This window comes from Typopeltis vanoorti, chromosome 2 (assembly GCF_054136105.1).
Source record: "Typopeltis vanoorti isolate ZY-2024b chromosome 2, IOZ_Tvanoo_1.0, whole genome shotgun sequence".
NCBI lineage: Eukaryota > Metazoa > Arthropoda > Arachnida > Uropygi > Thelyphonidae > Typopeltis > Typopeltis vanoorti.
The window spans coordinates 145,055,588-145,080,078 of NC_143550.1; the positions used below are offsets into that span (position 1 = coordinate 145,055,588).

General features: G+C 34.4%; 1 protein-coding gene across 1 annotated transcript in view; it reads right to left on the reverse strand.

Moving 5' to 3' along the window:
- Positions 1-24,491, reverse strand: part of nop5 (nop5 ribonucleoprotein) — a 216,245-nt gene that overhangs the window by 41,805 nt on the left and 149,949 nt on the right. The window contains exons 11-12 of the mRNA XM_090408601.1: positions 11,846-11,980; positions 6,693-6,754 (exon numbers count right to left, since the gene is read on the reverse strand). Coding sequence (XP_090264727.1) covers positions 6,693-6,754; positions 11,846-11,980 — 197 coding nt within the window. The remainder of the gene's footprint in view (positions 1-6,692; positions 6,755-11,845; positions 11,981-24,491) is intronic.

The following is a 24,491-nucleotide window of genomic DNA, read 5'->3' on the forward strand; positions in this document are numbered from 1 at the left end:
AAATATGAGAATGGCGAACTGGACAATGAGACTTATTTGTGCCTATGGTCCCACAGAAGGTCCCAAAGAAGCGGAAGAATTTTTTGAGGCTTTAGAGAAACGCAGCTGACACAATGAAAAAGGAAAAGTTGGTCCTTGTTGGGGATCTAAATAGCAGAGTAGGAAACGATTGTCAGACATACAAAAATAATTTGGGAAAATTTGGAGAAAAAGAGCAACCCTAATAATAACGGCAAATGTCTGTTGGATTTCTGCTCAGGACATAGACTGGTTATTACTAACACAATGTTCCAACATAAAAATGTGCACAAATTCACATGGAGAGAAGAGGCAAGGAATAAGAAAAGTCTCATTGACTATGTTATTGTTGATTGTGATGTTTTCCCACAGGTGCACGACACCAGAGTGTACATAGAATTTGATCAACATTTAGTCTTGAGCAGGATAAAACCAAATTTCATATTGAAAAGAAGAACACGTAAGAAAGTTTTAAAGACAATAAAAGTTAAGCAGCTCTCAGAGAAATATACATGGAAATATTAAATAGCAGATATAATAAAGTAAGCCAAAAAAGGAAAAAAAAAAACTAGAAAGAGAGAAAACAAAAATCAGATTGAGATTCAGTGGGAGATCAGATAAGTAAAATGTTGGAACATCAGTAAATTTGCAGAGCTATCAGAAAACTACTTTCAAGCCTCAACAACCACTGCCAGTGATAAACCTGTCATCCTTCATGATCAAGCAAGAAGCTATCAGTGCACTTGGCCGTAGCCGTAACTATGCTCTTGCCCCTTAAAAACCTACCAAAGAAATTTTGCAATACAGATCAAAAGAGATTCACAGCTTTCTTACCCATGTGGCAAACGATATCAGATAGAATGGAGCAAATATACTAACAAAAGCAAACTGCCAAAAAAAAAAAGACCACAGCTGCAAGGAATTTGAAGCACTAGTTTAGATGAATATAACAAAGGAATTATAATTACGAAAGTGTATAAGGAGAATATCATTATTGCACACACAAACCTACTACTTTGCTTAAGAATAGCTTCACCTGTCAACATTTGGGCTATGATCCTACCAACACATAGATCAGAACCTTCTACAGGTTCCTTAAAAAGGTTACTTCACAGCCTATGGAAATTATGGCAAGAAGAGTGCAATTACTGTTGGCCAACATATATAGTACTGGTTTTTATGTTTTCTCTCTTTCTAGTTTTTTTTCTCTTTTTTGGTTTACTTTATTATATCTGCTATTTAATATTTCCATGTATATTTATTAGTTCTACATTTTCAATCTTGGTTTCATTAACGAATCAGTACAAAAAAAAAAATAATATCTGAAGTATAAAAAAATTATTTTTTAAATAAATAAAAAAAAGAACACCTCTCCGTTCAAGAATATTCAGGTATGTTGTTCAGTCAATCCTTTTTAATAACAAAATGTAATCAGTAATGTCAAACATTTTGTTAAACAGTAATGAAAGCCTCTAGCACAACTGCAATGAAAAACGATGAGGTCAATGCAAATTCCATTTGGAAAAGATCAAAGTTTGATTCTTATTGCAACAAGAGGAATATTTATATGGGATTTTTCAAATGAAGGCAAGTTAGTCTATCTAATACAGAGGTAGCTGGATTTTCCCCACTTGATTTTTCATCAGCACAGGCAAATTAACCAGAAAATACATGTAATTCAGAAACAAGAAATACTGTTGGCAGGCAGTAGATTGAGAATTAAGTAGAGAACAGTAGAACATGGAGTGCCTTGCCATGGTGAGTTTAAGATTCCTTATTGAAATTGGAACCAGGAACACTCCTCAAGTATTACTATCAGGTTCAGTCTTGTGTACAAATGACTATTATTATGTTGTAGTAGTAGTAGTAATAATAATAATTTGAAGCCTCATGGGTAAGTCACAGGGTGACTTGTGCTGCTTGTCCTGAAAGGCAATAAGAGTCTAGAGGCAACAACTCTAGACTAAATCCCTATCCCTTTATTAATTAATTATAGTATTCAGATAAAATTTATTATATCTGAATAAAGGAGGAAATGCCAACTAGACATCTATGTAGAAGACTTTCACTGCCTAGGGCAATAATCTTGCCTTACTTATTGCATGCTTGAAGTGGTTGTTACCATGTTTGGTTTCCAAAGTATTGTCTCTAGTTCTCTGCCTCCAGATGGCATCCTCAATGAATATGCTTAAAGCATTAACTAGCCAGCTATAAAGCAGTTCTGTACTCCCAGAGTACACAAGACTGAATCTGGTGGAAATACACCAGGAGGAATCCAGCTCTTCTGCATATACAGTAATAGCAAACCAGAAAAAAATTTCGCAGCAAAAATAAAATATATAAATTAATAAGCACAGTATTTTCTTAACCAGCTCTCACTTGAAATATATTGTAGATGTCAGCTCTCCTCTTGGCAACTGAGACTATAACCTTATCCATACTTCCTTCATATGAAATATCCTTCACTCAGACAGGGACGTTGCTACTCAAATGAGATGACCTCCTCTGTGAGTGGTTAGTGTACTCATTGTGGGCGTTTGTGACTGTCTTACCCTGTGTACTACTATAACCTTTGATATGGCGCAGTATGACCTTTGCTGTCCTTGCACCATTAAAACCATAAATCATCATCTTCTGTGATTTCTACTTCTTCTCCTTTCCATGGTCTAATTATTGTTTTGCCTTCCCAATACAAAGATCTGCATCAACCAAATTAGACATAATACTTGCTAGCAGGAAGGAAGGCCTTCACCTCCCACATTCCACCTAACACATTGATCACTATTCACAACTATCATTCTCCAAAAATATGAGAAAGCAGTCCATGAAGAAAATTCTACATCTCAAGCAGTTCAAGGGAAAAATTAGCTATGTGCCAAGCCTATACAGAAGCTCCAAAAAGTTAAATTCAAATCCAACTTGGAGAGTGCAAATGCATAAATAAAACTTGCTGCCCAGTCAAATAGCAGTCAAAATTTTTCTTGGTTCATTGTTAAGGCTACTAGGCAAGTTTTGTCCGTCCATGTTAGATGCCAAATGTAAGGCCTCTTAGCATCAGTTTTCTCTTTCAACTCTTGTATACATAACCAAGGCAAATCGAGAACTGCTCTCCATATGCCACTTTTGATTGTCCATTAGAAAGACAAGAAAAATTCTGCACTAGGGAACTTTGGTATCCAAGCTGTTAAGGATTTTTCTGATAGCAAATTATTACCCATCCTATATTATCAGTAAAGCTGTCATACTCGACGGCAAGGAACAAGCCTATGTCAAATGATCATTCCATTTCCCTCCTCAGTCCTCTCAAAAACAATGAAGTGAACTTCATTAACAGACACCCATTAATTAATGATGAACAATATAATTTTGCCATTCTTGCTTCTGAGCAGATCTGTTTGCCAAGCTTGCTAAGGAAATTGTTCACTGGACACAATCCATATCAAGGTTTGAAGGAACTCATGTAGTAGACCCTGACATTTCTGGGGAATTATACTGGGTCTAGCATAGAGCTTACTTATCAAACTAAACATTTTATTCTCTCTCTCTTTCCCTTTGCAAGTTTCTTTCTGGGTAGTTTTCTAGGTGTCAGCAGATGGTTTCCACTTTACAGATTTTCCCACTAACGCTAGAGTATCCATACCCTTTTCTTTTTACACATTAATGACCTCTTTCACTAACCCCCAAATCTTAGCCACAGTTTTACTAATAAGTACACTCCATTCCCCTTCTTTATTTGATATATTTTTAATGTTCAAATGATTGATGATTCAACACCTTCCATAACCAATGCTTTAAAGTTCTAATCTCCATGGCATTCTCTGGTGGAGAGGACTCAATACACAATTTCTCACTTGTATGCTTCTAACAACAAATCTAACTTTAGAACTGTTCCCACATTTGAGGTGATGTGTCAGAAACCTCCCTAAAAATGCTTAATGCATCAAGAAAAGGGAAGTCTGCTTAACAGATGATCCCTCTTTGACTCCTACAAATAATTTTTGCACAGATGTGTTTTTGCCTTAGCATCAGTTGGGCCTGGTTCCCACTGAAGAGACCTCAATAAAGGTCGAAACTAGTCTGGGTAGTGGCCCTTCCCTTAATGCATAACATTATACATATCCGCAAGGAGATGTGTTTTGTATTATGGGAGATACTGAGATAGGAGTGATGTCAGCTTGCTCCACCTTTGCAATGAGTTGCCCGGTGTTGTACCAACTAACTCCAGTCCTGAAGATACTTTCAGGTGCAAACTTTGTTTGCTCACACTTGGATAAAGGATTAAACTAAATTAAATTACTCTAAATCCAGAGTAATTTAATAAAAAGGTGGCACACCGTTTGGCAACTCCTATTGGTAGCGATGACCTTGCTAATGCTTCTGCCTGGTATCTCCACTTGGGCCTGGCTCCCACTGAAGAGACCTCAATAAAGGTTGAAACTAGTCTGGGTAGTGGCCCTTTCCCTAATGCATAACATTATACATATCCGCAAGGAGATGTGTTTTGCATCATGGGAGATACTGAGATAGGAGTAATGTTAGCTTGCTCCACCTTTGTAACGAGTTGCCCGGTGTTGTACCAACTTACCCCAGTCCTGAAGATACTTTCAGACACAAACTTTGTTTGCTCACACTTGGATAAAGGATTAAACTAAATTTATTATAATACCCTGTGTAACTGCCAATGTTGTAGCATATCAATGAGCCATTTGAAAATTGCATTACATGGACATATTTTTGCATACATACACCCTAAATTTCATTCAATTTCAACTAGTTAGAATGGAGGTACTGCATTATATAATTTTAATACTTTTTTTTCATGCAAATGATTTAATTGATATATCAAATTTCAATAAAATACATTCAAATCAGATTCCCAAAATAACAAGCATATAGATGGATGAATAAAATCTAATGAGTGTCTATTCATTTTATGAAATGAATAGGCATCAATTCTTTGCATTAATGATGTGGAAGTGGTCATACAAATTGGTCTTGAGAACACACACAATTTACAGACAAAAATACTAGTGGTGGTGGGCAACAGATGGCATTGGTGTAGGAAATGAAGGTAGTGGCAGTTGCTGTAGTTAGTGAATGAAGTGGTGGAGACAGAATAGGTGCCCTCTCTCAATGAATCTATGGACTCCTTGGAGGTGTCAGGTAATGATAATAATAATTTGTCTGATTTCAATAATTTTTTGGAAAAAAAAAGTGCAACAAAATTTAGAGGTCATGGCAATGAATTGAAAAGCACCCAAAACCATATTTTATAGGTGGGGTGGAATCCACTTTAGATAAATGCGATATGTGTGGACAAATTAAACAGTTAACTACTATATCTGCAGGCTTTGAAAAATTTTGTGCTGTCTCACCAGAGAGGCAAATATTTCAGTACGTTGTGTCAGCTTGGGTGTTGAGGACAGGATACCACAGTTGCCTAATATATCAATGTATTCAGTCTCAGATGTAAATTGACAAGCTTTTTCCTCTACCTGCATGTGAGACTGGCTAACTCACCTTTAGTCTAAAGAAACCATATAAAGGTTCCTCACATCATGGATGATCGAACCCAGGTCTTTCCGACCAAAGGGCTTCACCTGGCTAATATTATTACCCTGTATAACTGCCAATGTTGAAGCAGACATTAACTTTTAGGCAGGAGATGGAATTTTAGTGACCTGTGGGAGATAGCTATTTCACTTATTGGCAGTCTGAAGAAGTTCAATGTTTTATTGGAGAGGTGGTACCAACATATTAGAGATGTAACATATAAAAAAAAAAAAAAAAAAAAAAAAAAATATATATATATATATATATATATATATATCAGTGCATTTATCAATATATGAGACATGAAGAGAGACTCATAATTAATCAGTAATAAAAGTAATGGCAATTTATTATTTATTTATTAATGATTCAGTTTCATGCATGTTTTGAGTTCTAATATTTAGAGTATGTCTTGAATTATTTATGGAAAAAAAAAAAAGGGTCAATTTCTCCTGTGCCATTATAAACAAATGCTAAGAGAATAAACATCCAAAACCATAAAATATCTTAACCTTTATTTTGTTAAGTTTTTAGAATCAATATAAAAAAATTAGACTTTTTTTTGGAAAAAACAAACAAACTAATAATTCTTTCTATTCAATCATTGGCTAACTACTGCTATGCATCTACATTAGGCTATGTTACTGTGAGTGAGGAAATTGAAGTGATGCCAAGGGTGAAGTAATGCTGACGTCATAACAGGCATGCACAAATAAGTGAAAGTAAATGAGTGTTTTGACATAAAATGCCACAGAATCAACATTATGCAAAACTGATGATTAAATAGAAACCCCTCCTCTGATTTTTTTTTATTTTTTATTAAATGCCCTGTATATCTGTAGCGTTCAAACATACAAGAGTTTAAAATTTCTTCTAACATAACTTCATTTATGAAATAAATGAAATTAACAAGAAATAATTTTTAATATCACAGTATTGCAACTGACTTACTAGAACAAAGGAACATAAAGGAATAGCAAGTCATAATGGAACATCTGCTACAGCGAATTTCATAACATAAAATTGTTACTATGAAACTTAAGGGATTTTTCCTAGTTTGTTATAATGACATTTGAATGTTCTTAAACCACTATCTTTGAACATTTCAGAGGCATACATACCTTTTGTTTTCGTATTTCTCCCACTTAGCTCTTGCTTTTCCAGTCCCACTTATTCTTTTAATCTTAAAAAAAAAAAAAAAAAAAAATTGTTCATTAAGCATAAAACTCCACCAAAAACACTTGCATAAAGATATATTTTTAGAATACATGCAAAATATTAACTGTTTAGCAACAATTTCCCCATTTAGTGCTATCACTCATAACTTTGTAGACATTTAGCATATCTAGACATAAGACCCAACTGTACAACATATGGATGACCCAATGCTTAACCTGCTTAGACATTAGTCTTTAAAATATTGCCCAACTGTTTAACAGCACCTGCATCTTTTAATACATCCGCATTCATTTAAATATTAGATATGCTAAATGTCTACAAAGTTATTACGAGTGAAAATATATAAGTGCTGCTATTGCACTAAATGGAGAAAGTGTCACTAGGTCACTAATTTGAAGTATGAGAAATTACAAAATATAACTGTTGCAAAGATCTGATATTTAATCATCACGTGCACAATAATCAGTGTTGTAGACATTAATAAGAGGACAGCTTACAATTTACGGAAACTCAATTTGTATGATAAAATGTAGAAAATATTCTAATCTGTTTTTATATGTTGTATACAAAAATTGCCCATTTGTACAAAATATTAATTGGAATAAATTTTCTGAATTACTGTATTTAAAGTATATAATGACTACATTCAACAAAATAAATCCACTAGATTCGTCTTTGGATATGGAGAACATATGGGAAATGAAAAATTGTTACTGACTGCCTGAAAGTTATTTTCACAGTGATCTAGAATACAAGTCTACATAGTTTTGAAACAGAGCAACTACCATCCTGTACTAAGAAGGATACAAAATATGCAAGAAGTTTTAAAGTGTCTAGAGCCGAACATATTTTACAGCTGAATAAATTCACGTACACAATATTTATGGGAGGAAAAGTATGAAAACAAGAACCAAAAGAAGAGAAGAAAAGAAAGCAACTTAAAAAATCCTAAGAAATAAATCATCATGAAAGTTTATAGAATGATCAGGAACCCCATTAATATTTTACTGGATTTCTAACTAGTATCTTCTGAGCACAAATTACAACTGTTGTAAAACACACAAACCCAATTAGGTTTAGCAGAAACAGTTCAAATTATAACCAAAAAGGAACTAATTGTCCTAAAAGTGAACTTCTAGAGGCTGGATAAAATGAAGTTAATTCAGAGATGACAGCTTAAATGTGGTCTTACAATCAGTCTCCCAGAACTTTGGTAAATTAATGTAGCCATACTTGAAGTTAAAGGAATACTTTACAGCTGATGTTGAAAACAAAATGTCTTGTAGAGTTGTAATGACTCCTATAAGTAATTGAATGCTGTGTATTTTACAACAGTTGTAATTTATGCTCTGAACTAGCAAGAAATCCAGCAAAATTTTTTAGGCAGCTAAATAAATTATTTATTATTGCTGTTGCAAAATTTTGTATGAAAGGAATTTAGAATAAAATTCTTTCTATACCGATTTTATTTGGGAAATAAAATCAATATAATATACTTATAATTTGATTAATACTTAACTCATTTTTTTGCTGTATTAAACCTGGAAAAATGTTAGAATAAATTGTAATAAGAAAATTGTACAAACAAAGAAATAACTTAGATGAGATTAAGAATGTAAGACCTGAGGCTATCGCAACTCGTGAAGGTTAACGAAGTACGGGGTTTTCCGCCTTAACTCAGCGACTGCAGGGTGGCTGAGAAGACCCCTTCCAAGAAAATCTGGGCGATTGAATCTGTAGGAGTTCCAAGGTCAGGAGAGCAGAATAAAAGGGGGAAGAATCGATGGAAAAGGGGCTCTTCTCTGTTCTGGCTCTCGGTTCCTGCATGTCCTGCCATTCCAAGGACGGGGATCCACGTCCCGCCAACAGAAGTCTGACGATGATAGGAGGTTCGTAATAGTAGTGACGGTCTATTCTAGAATTCTCACTGCTAAGTTCCTTGACAATCTCCACATGTGAAGTATCATTGATGTCGTAAAACTGCCCATGTGTGAATGTTACTGGAAAGTAGAAGGTGTCAATGATCTCTAGGATCTTGTATAATGAACTGGATGATTAAGTAGTAAGTAAGACCTTTTGTATAGGACTTTTCTAGATGTGAAATTTATGGCAGAGATTGCTGATTTTATAGTTTGTTAGCATTAAGAACAGTAGTAAAGACAGAAGGCCACTTGTTAAAACAATTGTGAAGTATCACTAAAAAACACACGTACTAACCACAGTGATAAGTTTTAATGTGTAAATATTTCATCCCAAGTATCTTGGGACATCCTCAGTACAGCAATTCAAACAATACTAGGAATAACATACAGTTACGGCGCATGATTACAATGGAATCCCAATATGCGTGCAGTAGTGTGTTATAGAATTAAATTAAAATATAACTGGGAAGAAGAAGAAGAAAAAAAAAAAAAAAAATATATATATATATATATATATATATAAAGAGATTATTTAATACAATTTTGTATGACAATTTCCCATACTTTAGGAATAGCAAGAACGTCATTATGGTTTAAATTTGGTCTGTGTAGTAGGGCTTCAGCACTTTCTTTATATAAATGTTTATATAAAGATCTATGTAAAAGTTTCATCGTTTCAACTCCGTGTTTAGCGAGGCCAGATTTCTGCGGTTTGAAATGACTAACGTGGTCCTGGTGTTCTGAAATGAGTTTCTGAACAGATCTACCTGTCTGTCCATAGTAAGACAACTTGCAGGAGCATGGGACCTCATACACGCCAGGTAACATCAGAGGTGAGAGTTTGTCTTTAGGAGAAGGTAACAAGTTATAGATCTGGTTGATGGGTTTGTAGTTAGTGGCAAGATTGTATTTCTTCATAATTTTTGAAAGACATTCGGAGATGCCTTTGACATAAGGTATGGGAAGTGATGACTGATGATTTTTTGAGTTGTTTTAAGATTGTATCTATTTAGTATGGCTGTATTTTTGATTATTTCTAATTCTTGGTTTAGAGATTCTTCAGAGGAGCAGAATCTGTGTGCTCTGGTAACTAATGATTTAATGATGCCAAATTTTTGAGATGGATGATGAGCAGAAGAATTGTGAATGCAGCAACCTGAAAATGTACACAGATGTGGCGATGGAACCGTCTTCTTTTTTTTTGAATGTATAAATCCAGAAAGGAGATACCCTGTGAAGATTCTTTTTCTAGCGTAAAGTTGATGCAAGGATGAAGAAGGTTTATTTTATCTAGAAACAGGTGTAATTCTTGTTCGGAATGATCCCAGACTGCAAAGACGTCGTCAACATATCGTAGCCAAATTTTTGGTTTGGGTTCAAATGTGAAAATGTCAAAAATACAGCCATACTAAATGGATATAATCTTAAAACAACTCAAAAAATCATCAGTCACTTCCCCACACATCAACCTAGACAAGAAGAAGCCCATAGGATTCCCATACCTTATGTCAATGGCATCTCCGAACGTCTTTCAAAAATTATGAAGAAATACAATTCTTGCCACGACCTACAAACTCATCAACCAGATCTATAACTTGTTACCTTCTCCTAAAGACAAACTCTCACCTCTGATGTTACCTGGTGCGTATGAGGTCCCATGCTCCTGCAAGTTGTCTTACTATGGACAGACAGGTAGATCTGTTCAGAAACACATTTCGGAACATCAGGACTACATTCGTCTTTTCAAACCGCAGAAATCTGGCCTCGCTCAACATGGAGTTGAAACGACGAATCTTTTACATAGATCTTTATATAAACACGAATTGTAATCATGCGCCTTAACTGAATGTTATTCCTAGTATTGTTTGAATTGCTGTACTGAGGATGTCCCAAGATACTTGGGATGAAATATTTACGTATTAAAACTTATCACTGTGGTTAGTACGTGTGTTTTTTAGTGATGAATTCACCACAGGTTTCATTGTATAAAAAAATTGTGAAGTAGTTTGCAGAGTTATGAGAAATTAGCTAACGTTATTGTATGTGAAAGTTTTATTATGATTAATAATATTTATAGTCTGAGTTAAACGAATGTAAAGTGTGTACAGTTCCCATGTCTGAATTATATGTGAGAGTATTTATTACATTGGTCATTAAACTTAAGAGAGAACGGTTTAATTAATCTAGCGGAGAACCAGACACGTGAATTTACAGTGTTTCCATGTCAATTTTTGCTGAGTGGATTAGAGAATGAAAAAATTTGTATGTGTAGTATTTACTTTACCTTTTATTAACTATTAACTTTTATGTGTACTTTGATTTAGCATGAATAAATTGTTTTGTTCGTCAAATAACTTGCCTATTCTGCCTTACCAATGCACTTCTCATAAAAAGATAGAACCTGCATGACCTTAAGAGTAAAAGTAGCCACGACTGACGAATAGCAGATTTAAATGTTGCTTGACTTAGAGATAAATATTAGAGATATTTTCGTGTTGTGCTGGGTGTTTTCTTGCATGTATAGGAAAGATATACAATTCCTCTACGCGATCTCCGATTGTGCAGTCATAAATACAAATAAATTTTCAGAGATCAGTGTGAGAAAAAGCCAGCTATTTAGACAAAGGAATTGGCTCCAGCCAGAGGCAATTCCTAAATTCTAAAATACGTACACTTGAAGTAGCATAGTCACGACCTTGAGAGGGGAGGGGATTAAATTGATAGACTGAAAGGATTAAAGGTAGACTATTTCAAGCAACGAGATTACAACTTGGAGTTACGACTGTTAAGTAAGTTAAGTTAGTTAAAGAAGACAAGTAAAGAAATAATATTGAATATATATCGAGAATAAAAATAAATAATATCGAATATATTTCGAAGCAAGTATACATAAAAAAAATTTAAAGAATATAAAAATATCTACATTTTACAATGTGCTTCTGTGGTGTTTATACTATGGAGCCCTGCTACATATGTTCAAAAGGAACATCAACAGTTTCCTTCTATATTAACCCAAGCATGGCATAATGGGTTATAGGTCCCTGCTCATGTGGGATTGATATTCAAAAAGAACCATGATTAAAATTGTCATAATTAAGCAGTCCATTTCACCATGGAATGGACTGCTTCAATAAAAAACAAACAAAACAGTCGAAACAAAATACGTGACTTACCCCTTCTTGTTCAAGACATTTTAGCCTCCTTTCCAATTTAGCTCTGTGTTCTATTCCCAATTCATGACCAATATCTTCACCTAAAGCATCTACTCGACAAGCTAATGATGCCTTAGCTGCCAACATTCTAGATACCTAAAAATTTGTTATAAATAAAACCCTATAAACATAATATCTGGTTTTGTATCAGATTTCATTTTCTCTCTAGTTTAACAGTAACATTATTAAGAAAAGGAAAAGTTAAAGGACTCAGTTTATTGTCAAACCTACTTATGTAAACAATAAAATTAAGTGCATGTAAAAGAATTGCAATACTGTATTTACTCAAATATAATTTACACTTTTTCCCCCCAGAATTAAAGCTTAAAAAATCATGGTACAAGATATATGCAGGAATATTCAGAAACTAAAGTCTTCAGAAAAAAAAAGTTTATGACTTGCCAAGAATCTCCTATTTGCTATTTCTACTTCCAGCCTCGAGATCGGCTTCCTTGTGTGCATCGTCAAAATCATCTACCCAAATAGCATAATTTTCTTTTTCATTATTTCAAGCAAAAATTATCAGTAATTTTCAACACTTGAGATACATAATGAACAGTCCTTCACATACGACTAATGAGAAGTGAAAGCAGAGCACGAAACAGCAATGGTTGGCCAGTAGAGAGAGCAGCTATGAAGACGTGCATATGATTGGTGCAGTATTAACAACAGATTGCATGAGCCAACAGGTGTTGAGTTGAAATGCTAATTCTCTTCAACCGAATTCCATAATATCTGAAACTGCCATAACAACATTCACTATTTATCTCTTAGTTTAAACGAATTCACAACTGGGTGAATGCGTTAAAACTTTTGCCTGCTTATTGTTCCGACATAACTTCTCATTACTGTTTGTACTGTTTTTGTTCAGGCAGGCTCGACTCGCACAAACTTTCAACCCTTTGGTTGAATTTTATTGCTGCTTGTTTGCGTGCAGTTTCCGCGTCGAGTGGTTTCACACACGCGTTTTATGGCGTGGTTCAGTTCGTAGTAGAATTTTATATGAAGTTAGCTTTTGTGATCTGTCTTAATGACATTGAAAATTTCAAATGCAATTAAATAAACACTTATTTCATGTAATCGAAGTATTGAACAATAGTTTTTAGATAGATACTGTGTTTGCCAGTGCCACATATGGTTTTGCTCGGGCCTATACAGCATAGGTTCTGTGGAAGGGGACATGTGATTCATTAGTTAGTGCTTTTTTTTTTTATCCCAGTTGTCTCTAATTGCAGTATTTGCCAAGAATATATTACACAGACTGCAAATGTCTCTGTACCTTATTCCGTGATAATAAAATTACTCGTTTTTTCCTGCATCTGTAGTATAGTGGCTGTTGGGGAGGGCATGTTGCTTACCATGGGGGAGCAAGTTACTATTGCCCCCAACCTGAACGTGTTTATTTATTTTTTTTTTTTTTGTGTGTGTGTATGTGTGTGTGTGGTATATGCAAAACTTTTAATTTCTTTTTTCGTAAAGTAAAATCAGGGGTGAGAGTTATATTTGAGTAAATACTGTAATACATGTTAGAATTGGTAACTAAGATCAGAAACTAATGCTAACGTTATTATGGAATAATTATTGGACTACCATAAAGATTTTCTTGTTTAAGTTGGTGTAAACTGACACAAATAGTTGCAAACTTAATACAGAAAGGAAATTTTTTTTGGGGGGGGGGGGGAAGAAATCCACATTAGGAAAATAAAATGTTAACCAACCTTCATTATCACTGAACACTTTTATAAATATACATCTTCGAAACTTAATTTACTCCAAACAAAACAAAAATGCTGTTTCTTTATTTTAACATGCTTATACTAATAATCCTAAAGATCCTCTCCCCCTCCCCACACACACAGACAGAGAGAAAGTTTTAAAATATTAACAGCATAGTACAGAAGGGAATCTTCTAAAAAATAAATTTCATAATATACATAGAGTTCATTGAATGAATAAAGAATTATCAAGGAAATAAGCTGTGGTAAAATGCTATCAAAAGTGTATAGGACTAATAACTTAGCTATAAAGAATGAAAAATAAGTTACAGTGTGTGTAACTTATTTTTATTAATTATTAATTACATGTTATAAAGAAAAATCTGAATTATGGCTAGTGAGGAACAATAAAATGAATCATAAAAATAAGTGAGAATAACAAATTAAATACAGCCAGCTACCCAGAAATAATATTGAATGATTCATACTGCAGAGAAACAAGTATTTTGTGAGCATATATGTGAACAACAATCAGTCAGGAGAGGAAATATAATAAAAGAGTATAGATTTAACTAACAGGAGAAGGCAACTGATATTTACACTTTTTCACTTAAAAAAAAGGAGGGGAGGAGCATTTGATAGGAGTAGTTTAAGGGTCAAAGAAAGATACAGGGAAGGAGATTGCTACATACTTGCAAGAAATTCAGGTCAGACACCCTAGTCTGACCTAATGTCTAATTATCACCTTTGCATGGTATGTTCAGTTAACAGGTATCACCTAGTTACTGAACAAATGAGGATGAACTGGCAATATGAATTTAGTCAACCAACTTAAACCAAAAGAAAACAATGACAACATGATGAAATGTCATGTAAGCTTGGACACTACCAGGTTAAACTAGAAATCATCTCATTTTCATTAAAAAAAAAAAAAAAGGACAAGTTGCAAGAATACTCGTACTGAACATCAGCATCAAGGTAAAAAATTGCAATGCAGAAGAGAATTAACACATTGATATAATTGGCATTGATGAGGTGCCAAAACAAAAAAGGCCAACAGGTAAGTGTCTGCAAAATCTGAGAGGAAAGAGTAATTTTAGCATTAAACACTAAATATATAGACAATCTTGAATGGCAAGCAATATTAACAATGATATTTGTTCCTATAACCCCCACAAAAGATTGTGGAATGTGTTATTAACCCTCCTACCGGCCAAGGTGGATGAAATAGCAAGACTACCCCAGATTTTTTCATGGATCAAAACTTCATCGGCATTCTATCTTTTATCAAGTATTTACCACCTTCCGCTGTTAATCCCTTAACGGCGATTTGAGAGCCATTAGCAGATTAACTGTGGTCGAGCGACTTTTGTGTCACCTGTCTTTACATGTACTCTGTTACTTCGAATTTTCTTCACTGTACTAGGATATTTGATGGTTTTTTTTTTTTTTGGTTTTTTTTTGCTGAACAATTTATTTCTTGTGTCTCTTTCCAAAAATAGAAGTTTCACACTGCCAAAATAAATAATCAATCCTGAAATGACCATAGATCAGCCTTTGCAATGAATATACTTTAGTAATAGTTAATTTCCTCCACTTTACTGACAGTATAGATTCTTTTTCGCGAATTTTCAAATGTTTGTTTACGTTTAAAATATTTTGTCAAATATTTCTATTTTTAAATAATATTTAGTGAAATAAATATGACATATTGCTTTCTTTCTTTGCAAAATACCTTTGTATGGATTGTCACATTTCAATTTCAGGAACGATTGTTGTTTTATTATTTATTATTTTTTTTTTTATGAACAACAAATGATTATAAACTGCATTACTCGGTTTCCGATATCGTATCTTTTTTAGTATCAAAAATTTATACCTAATGGTATTTTATCAGAGACTCTTCGTCTTCTTCTTTTGCTGAAAATTGCAACAGAGGTTTTTTTTTTTTTTTTTTTTTTTTTTTTGTAGGATGTACATTACTATAATATCCAGTGCTTAACCACTGTAGATATGTTGAAAATATAATAAGAAGGATATCCTGTATGGAATGATTAAAAATTTATGCTCATTTTTAGGATTTTTTACTGCGACACTCCCGCCCCCCTCTCCTGTCCTGAAACTGAGTTGCATAACTACTTTAAATTTCTATAGCTTTGAAAGCTTTCAGACGGTATTCAAAATCTCTTATTTCAGTTTACTGTTTTAACAAAAGAAATAAAGCAATAATATTGTTGTATATCGAAGCTTCTAATTCTGTACTCTTTCTTTGAATCTGAAATCAGTGGTCTGCTGAAATTATTCTAAGATTTAGAAATACTATGCTGTATTTTCAACATGTAAAACCCACACAAAGAAATTTCAATTGTGTTATTTCTGTTTCTTTCTTTCTTTTTTTAAAAAATATAAATATTACTACTTCTATTTCTGAAATACGTCTTAGAAATGCTGGACAATAATCCTCTTACCTAGAGGAAAAGCTAAGAGTCTTAGATTACTCTTTTGAGAAACACAAGACAAAAAGTTTCCTAGAAGTCACACTAAATTGCCTCAAGCAAGAATGTCTTGTTTCGTTTTCTGTTGTTCAGATATCCTAACACAGTAAAACTGACATTTCTTTTACAGGCTGATGAAGTATTTATGCCAAAAACGATTTCTTTATTTATAGTGATCAGTTTCACTTTTATTATCGAAAAATTCTAAATTATTTGATAATTATCTTGAAAAAAATTACTGCTATTGATATTCTTGCTTGCCATCTCACAAATGAATTGTATATTGGGTATACTTTCTAATATTCCTTTTTTGCACAGTAACAAGTTGTAGACTAATGGAGATTACCAACTCCCCCACCACTGGGAACCAGATTAAAAGAACATGCCCAGAAGGCAGCACACTAAAGTACCTCGTGCAATAACTGAATATTTTACAGGCAGAAATTCCTTGTTCTGTTTTTCCACCTTTCTGATTGATTAGCAGACATTCGAAGCATATTCTGATATTGCATTTGTAGGCTGACAGTGTTTTTAAATATTAATTTCCCCTATTAGCCAACGTCACATAACTTCCTGATTTATAATAATAGGGAAATAATATGTATATTTTCTTATTTATAATTTGCAAATTTATAATAATCAAAACTTAGTTTCTGTGTCAAAAAAATTAAACGTTATGTGGAACAATTATTATGGAAAAATCACGAATGAAATAAAAACTGTACCTATGTTTCATAACAGCTTTCAGGTGTCTGGTAATGTTGCAAAGGGAGGGGGGGGGGGGGTGATGCTATCAAAGTCGAAATAAAGTTCATTTGTATTGTGAAAGGAAATGAAATTTCACATTTGATATACATATTTTGAATGATAAAAATAAGCAAATGTATCGCTTACTTTAAAAATTGGAGAATAAAATATCTGAATTATGCAGTAAATATCTATAACTCTTAATTTCATTTTGTAATGACCAATTATACAGGGAAACCAAGAAAGTGAAAGTACAAAGAACACTAGATTACTATATAATATAAAGAAAAAATTTAGTGATATGATTAAAGCATTTCACGTTATTCTCTATAAAGCAAAGTTGCTCCAGTGTGTCTTAAAGGAAATCTGTGAAGTATTATTCGATTTCAATGGTTTTGTACAAAAATAATATAATCTGGAACGTCAGCAGCCGGTTTTGTTTTCTTTTTTTAAAAGAATATTTCAAATAATTATCGTGACTTAATTTCTTCGAGAACAAAGAATAATGTTTTGTCTAGAAAGAGATTAGAAAAAAATTAGCGCAAAAAAATTAAAAATGAAATTGGTTCTCCAAGGTAAGGCAATATTTAAGTTTTAAGAAATTATGCAAGACCTTTATTTTGTCCAGAAATTAAAATTGTATTGTACAATAAAAAGAGAAAACAAAAATATAAATAATTTCTCTATTTTTAGTCTATTCTATATAACTAAAATCCAGTTGACCAGCATAGAACAAGGATGTGCGTTTCTTGTTATAGGCAACTGAGAGGTAGCTACGAACGTGAGATAATCCGATTAACCATTCTCTTCAGTGTGAGGGTTTATCACACCTTCTAATGGACAGGATGGTCAAATTGCACTTCTTATCCTGGTTCTTTAAACAGGTAGGCTGAATCATATCCAGATTTAGTTGGACGTCTATAGACGTCCTTCCAGGGAAGGATGGAAGGGAAAACTGGAAGCATTTTTCAAGTCATTAAAGATAGCAGCTGACAGAAAAAAATACCACATGGGTAAGTTTTGGGAAAGTATGGAGAAAAGAGAAAAATTAATAATAAAAGTAAATACATGCTGGATTTTTATTCAGGATATGGGCTATTCATTTCACAAAACCATGTTCCAGATGTGAATAACATAGAGAAAGAACCCAAGAAATCTTCTTCCTCTGCACGTTTTTCCTGCTTCCATTGCAGGGTCCGCATGTTACGTAGATACGACGTTTGTTAGTACAACTCCCAGCCGGCCTGTCGCTGAGGGGGAAATGTATTTTTTGACTGTAGCAGCGTGTGTTTACAGGGCCGGTTTGCCTGTTTACGGGATGAAAAACCCTGCTGTCCACGCCCAAGACCGGCTAACTTGGCTATGGCTAAGAAAGATCCTTAAGCCCCTCACGTCATCGACGGGAATCGAACCTAAGACACTCCTTCCCCAGGCATATGGTTGCGAAGCGCATAGCCACTAGGCTACCCGCGCAGACAAAGAACACAAGAAATAAGAAGTTTTATTATGTTATTGATCATCATCATCCATTCAGGGATTTAGGCCCAGTGGCATGTTCCAGTCTCATGCCATCCTTTCCTTGGTTGTCACTGTCTTCTATATTCTCCAACTGGGTGGTATCTTTTTGGGTAGTCTTGAACTGTCTATTCTTTCGCTTTGTTCAATCCACTCCTTTAGGCATTCATATACCCTGTTCATTACCAAGTCTATTTTTAGTTCTTTATGTATTTTTGTGCTTCTTTTTTTGTCCCAAAGAGTATAGCCTGCTGTCTTTCACAAGAATTTCATTTCTCCAATTTCCCATCTCTTTTCTTCTGCAGCTTATATACTACAATTCACTTCCATACAGTAGAGAAGGTCTTGCCAAAACTTTATAAACTCTTATTCTTGTATGCTTTTGAACTTGGATAGGTTTGAAAATATTACTGATCATTTCTGTTATCTTTACAAAGGTTGAAATTTTGATATAAATTATATAAATTATATTATCATCAAAATAAATAAAATAATAATTTACAATATCAAACTAAATAGATAATTAGATAGATGTAGTATTATCTAGTGGTTTCTTAGGATCCTCTATCTCTTTGTAAATATCATTACTGGCTTTAATTAAAAAAAAAAAAAAAAAAAAAAAAAAAATCAACATGTTATTCAGATCAAACTTTACCATATTTTCAAGTTTTTAAAAAACTTGTCAGATTTCTTAGACAAATTAAAAAATGTCTCCACAACCAATTGATCTTATGGCGAGCTTTGATGTAGAATCCCTATTCACAAAACGTACCTCTCAAAGAGACTTTACAACTACTTACTGATATTTTCCCACAAGATATAATAAAACTATTCAAATTCGTGATGCATTCTGGATATTTCTTGTGTCAAAACAAATTCTACAACCAGGCAGAAGGAACTGCAACAGGTGTATATTATCCAGTGGTTTCTTAGGATCTTCTATCTTTGTAAATATCATTATTGGCCTTAATTTAAAAAAAAAAAAAAAAAAAAAAAAAAAAAAAAAAATTATCCAGATCAAACTTTCCCATATTTTTGAGTTTTTAAAACTCATCAGATTTCTTAGACAAATTAAAAATGTCTCCACAACCTATTGATCTTATGGTGAGCTTTGATGTAGAATCTCTATTCACAAATGTACCTCTCAAAGAGACTTTACAACTACTTACTGATATATTCCCACAAGATATAGTAAAACTATTTGAATTCGTGATGCATTTCGGATATTTCTTGTGTCAAAACAAATTCTATAACCAGATAGAAGGAACTGCAACAGGAAGTACACTTTCCCCTGCTTTAGCTAACTTTTATTTAGAGCTTAGAAGACATCCTTTTCTCATCTATAAACCCTCAACCTTCATTTTGGGTTCGATATATATAAACAACATTTTTGCTGTGTGGCCTCACAATTTAGATTCCTTATCTACTTTTTTTTAGGCTAAAATCAATATGTTACACCTTCGTATCAAATTCACTATGGAAATTGAAAAAGACAACAAATGATCCTTTTTAGACATTATTCTCATCTGCTCACCACCAGGTAATTTAACATCAGTTTATAGAAAACCCACTCTTACTGGACCAACAATCTGCACATCATCCTTCTCAAAAGACAGGAATCATAAAATGTTTAATTCAATGAGCTACAACTAATTGTTCAACTCCCCATCGGTTACAGGAAGAACTCTTTACTATCAAACACTATATGAAACTAAATGGCTTCTCCAAAAACAAACAAACAAATAAAAAACTACACAATGTCTTCTTGACTCCTACAAACCCAACCAAAATAACAACGAATCAATAAGTAGAGTTCCAATCCCATACATTTCCAGCATTTCAGAGCCTATTTCAAGAATTCTGAGGAAATATGATTTAGTAGCTACTTATATTCTCATTAATAAACTATCCATGTATTTCCCATCATCTAAAGATAACTCTCAACTATGTCTCTTCCTGATGTATATCAAGTTCCACGTGACTGCCAGCTTTCCTACTTTGGACAAACTGGAGGTTCAATAGAAAAAATACAAGAACATCAATCTCTGTTTTTTGTGTAGATTTATGATCCAGTCAATGAATGGAACTCCTCATTCAATGTTTTGCTGATGGAGTTTTTATATATTATCCTTTATAGCACCCTATGGTCATGTATTGGTGAGCGTGGTAGGTGTCCACTGTGATTGGCACTTCTCCTTGTGCTTCCATTTCATTATGGTATCACTGACTATTGATCTCGGATGACTAAATTTGTTAACAATTTACTAAACTGATAGGCCTGTAACATGGTATCTTATCACAATGCCTCTTTCAAAATCTGTCAGTTCCCTTCTGACAGCTGTTTCACACAGACACAGTTGCACTGACTCGGGAGCATCATATTCCTCTAATTTATACATCTACAAAAAATGTGACTCATTACGTGGCATGGTGTACCATGCCTATGGGTATGCCCATTGACTTCTTTCCAAGCAGTGTATACAGAGGACAGAAATCTGTTGCATATGGCTGAACAAGGCTCTCCTAAAAAACAAAAATTGAGTATAAGAATTCTGTGCCCTAAAGCAGGTATAGATATTCTTCTTGGAAAAGCAGAGAAAGAGAGAGAGACTGCATGATTGCTGTGCATGTGTTTTCGACTGAACTTACTGGGTAGTAGAGCAGCAATGCTACTTTACTAGGGAATTATTATAGAACAGGGTAGTTTCCCAACGCCTTCCTTCTCCAACAATATTCTACACTGCTTGCAAAGAGGTCAACAGACACCCTCATGGGCAAGGTGCAGCGTGGCATGTAATGAGATACATAATTTTAGCCAATATAAATTGAGGGAATACGATGCTCTCAAGCCAGTGCAACTGTCCAGGTGAAATGGCTGCAAGAAGGGAACATTTGGAGTTTGAAACAAGTGTAGTGATAGGATATCGTGTTACAAGCATCAGTTTGGCAAACTGGACTATTCCAGGACAACAATCAAGTGATACCATACTGAGACGGAAGCACAAAAAGTCAACTGCAAATCTGGCCTGCAGTGGACGACACATCAATGTGACTGAATAGTACAAATGATAATGTGGAAACACCATCATTCGTCAGCCAACACTTTGAACGTGAAGTCCCGGGCATCGACTGGAACACTAATCTGCAAAAAAATATTCAGAAGAGGTTCACAACATGTTTCTATGGCAGGACTGCAATATGCAAACCCCACATTACTCAAACCAACATGCAGTGTCATCTTCAGTCGTGCAACGATGCATATACAGTGGGACATCGAAGCTTGGAAAGCTGTGTTATGGAGCAACGAATCTCACCAAATCCTCTACTGAGTAGATGGATATGTGTAGGTGTAGCAGATGCCAAGCGAATGTCTCTTACCAGAGTGCTTAAGACCCACTCTGAAGTTCGGAGGTGGCAATGTGATGGCATAGTTCTGTTTTTCCTGGTTTAGCCTCTGACCGCAGATTGCGGTACGATGAAACATTCTGGACAATGCAATGCTTCCACATAAACATTACAAAGTAGTGTTTCTACGTAATTAGCTATTTCTCTTTCAGCAAGACAACGTACCATGTCGATGTTGATACTGCGTGGTTTGTGGACATGTGACTGGCCTTCACAGAGCCCCGATCTCAATGATAGTGAACCTCTGTGGGATGAACTGGAACATCAAATGAGGTCACGGGATGTTCACCTCACAAGAGTCCAGGACTTCATTACATGCCTACAGGAAGAATGGTCCAACCTTCCCATTGCTTGATGCAGTCATTGCGCCCACCTTAATAAGATGTAGGACGGTACCATGGCTGTTTGTTCCTCACACTATGGTGTCTGTTGACTTTTTCCCAAGTAGTGTGTCTATAGATCATGTGTTCAAGAGATTAGTATGCCTATTTTGAGTGATGAAGAGCTTGAGTTTACAGGAGGAAAAAATCTTCCACCTCCATATGAGCCCATCTAACCAACCGTTGATAAATGTGCTTCATATCACAGACAGGATTTGAAGCCAGGTTTTTCCAATTAAAGGACACTTTAAACCAACTGAGCTACAAAAGTTCCATGATTGAAGTATCCAGGGCCAAACCTAAGACTTTCAAAATGCTGATGTGACTGACGTTAGGGCCTCCGCAATGTAGAGTATGCACCTACCTTCATCACTGAAATAAATGTTTCAAGTTTTTACACTCGGTTATAGTATAAATTAAAGATGTCAAGAAATTATATTCTTGGTTTAATCCTTTATCCAAGTGTAAGCAAAGTTTGCGAGTGAAGTGACTTCAATACTGGGCAACTCAAATATAGAGGCTAATGACTTCACATCACTTGCCTTAGTATCCCATAATGCAAAGCACATATTCTTACAGACACACATAATGCTATGCATTATGGGAAGCATCAATACCCAGAAGTGATACCAAGGTTGAAGTAATGCAGAATTCATATTTCCATACACAAGTAGCCAAAAGGTGTCATACCTTATTACTAAATTACTCTGGATTAGAGATAGATGTTTAAAGTTTTTCTACTTGGTTATAGTATAAATTAAAAATGCCACGAAAAACTTTAAACATCTACCTCTCTAATCCAGAGTAACCTAGTAATAACGTGCCACAGTTTGGCAACTTGTATATGGAAATATGACTTCTGCATTACTTCAATCTTGGGATCACTTCTGGGTCTGACTCCCACTGATGAGACTCAATAAAGGTTGAAACTGGTCTGAGTAGTGACCTTTCCCATAATGCACAGCATTATACATGTCTGTAAGAATGTGTGCTTTGCATTATGGAATACTCGGGCAAGTGATGTGGTCATTAGCCTATACACCTAAAGCTCTTTTTAAGCGATAGATACGTTCCTAAAAAATTACACATAAAAAGAACTACTGACTCCATAGAAAAAGTGAAGATTGGTTCCAAACCTGAAATATAAGCAAAATAATGAAAAAAACAAACATTAAATTCGTTAGGATCATAAGATTTTGATTTACATTTCATGGAGAACACATACATATAATGAATTTTAATAACTTAAAAAAAAAAAAAACATATTCATTTCAGTTGTTTGCTAAGGATTCTATAAAAAAAAATTGTTATTCACTATCAGTTTCTGACAAAACGTGAAAGCTTTTGTTTTCATGAGACTGATATCACTAGAACTGCTAGATATGGTATTATTGTCATCGACTTCCGCCTCAACTTGTGAAATTCTTCTTGTCATGTCTTGAACAAAAGTACCACTGGTTGTTTCAGTAGTTTTAGGCATGAACTCAGTTATTAATTGCTGTGTTGATGCTTTAGATAAGTCGCGATATAATTCTCTGTATGAAGACATTAACAACTTAAGCTCACGTGAAAACTTCCCAGCATGTTCTTCATTTGGATCATGTCGGACAAAATAATTGCCTAAATTACTGGCCAGTTTAAGACCTTCTTTATTTATATCAGCAGTAGAAGTAGGATTATCTTGATCATTATCATTAACTTCTTCGCTTTCAGGAGTCTCAGAAACAATCTCCACTATTTCGTCTTTGCTAAGAGATTTAGCAATTAACAATTCTTCGATATCTGCCGACGTAAGATCATCAAATCCTTTTCAGCCAATTTCACATTACAAACTTATTATATTGGGGCATTCTGCAGTATGATTGAAGGGAACAGGAGCATTCTCTTTAACACATGCGTGCCAAATAGCTTTCCAGCATGCATTCATAGTTTCTGGTCTCAATTCAGATAACGATAATCGAACCTGATCAATACAATCCATAATTGAAAACTTTTTCAACACATCCATAACTGACAGTGTTTCATCATCATTTAGCTTGTTCAAAACGTACTGAAATGTTTGTCTGACATAATATGTTTTAAAAGTCACAATTATACCCTGTTCTAGAAGTTGTAGCAATGATGTGGTATTGGGCAGTAGAAAATAAAATTGCACATTTGGGTGTTCTATGGCAGGATGACCCGGTGCATTATCAAGAATCAAAAGCACTTTAAATTCGAGACCCTTGTCATTCAAATAGCATCCAACTTCTGGCACAAAATGTTTATGGAACCACACAGTGAAAATATCAATGGTCACCCAAGCTTTTTTGTTGGCTATCCAATGAACTGGAAATTTTTGAAAATCTAC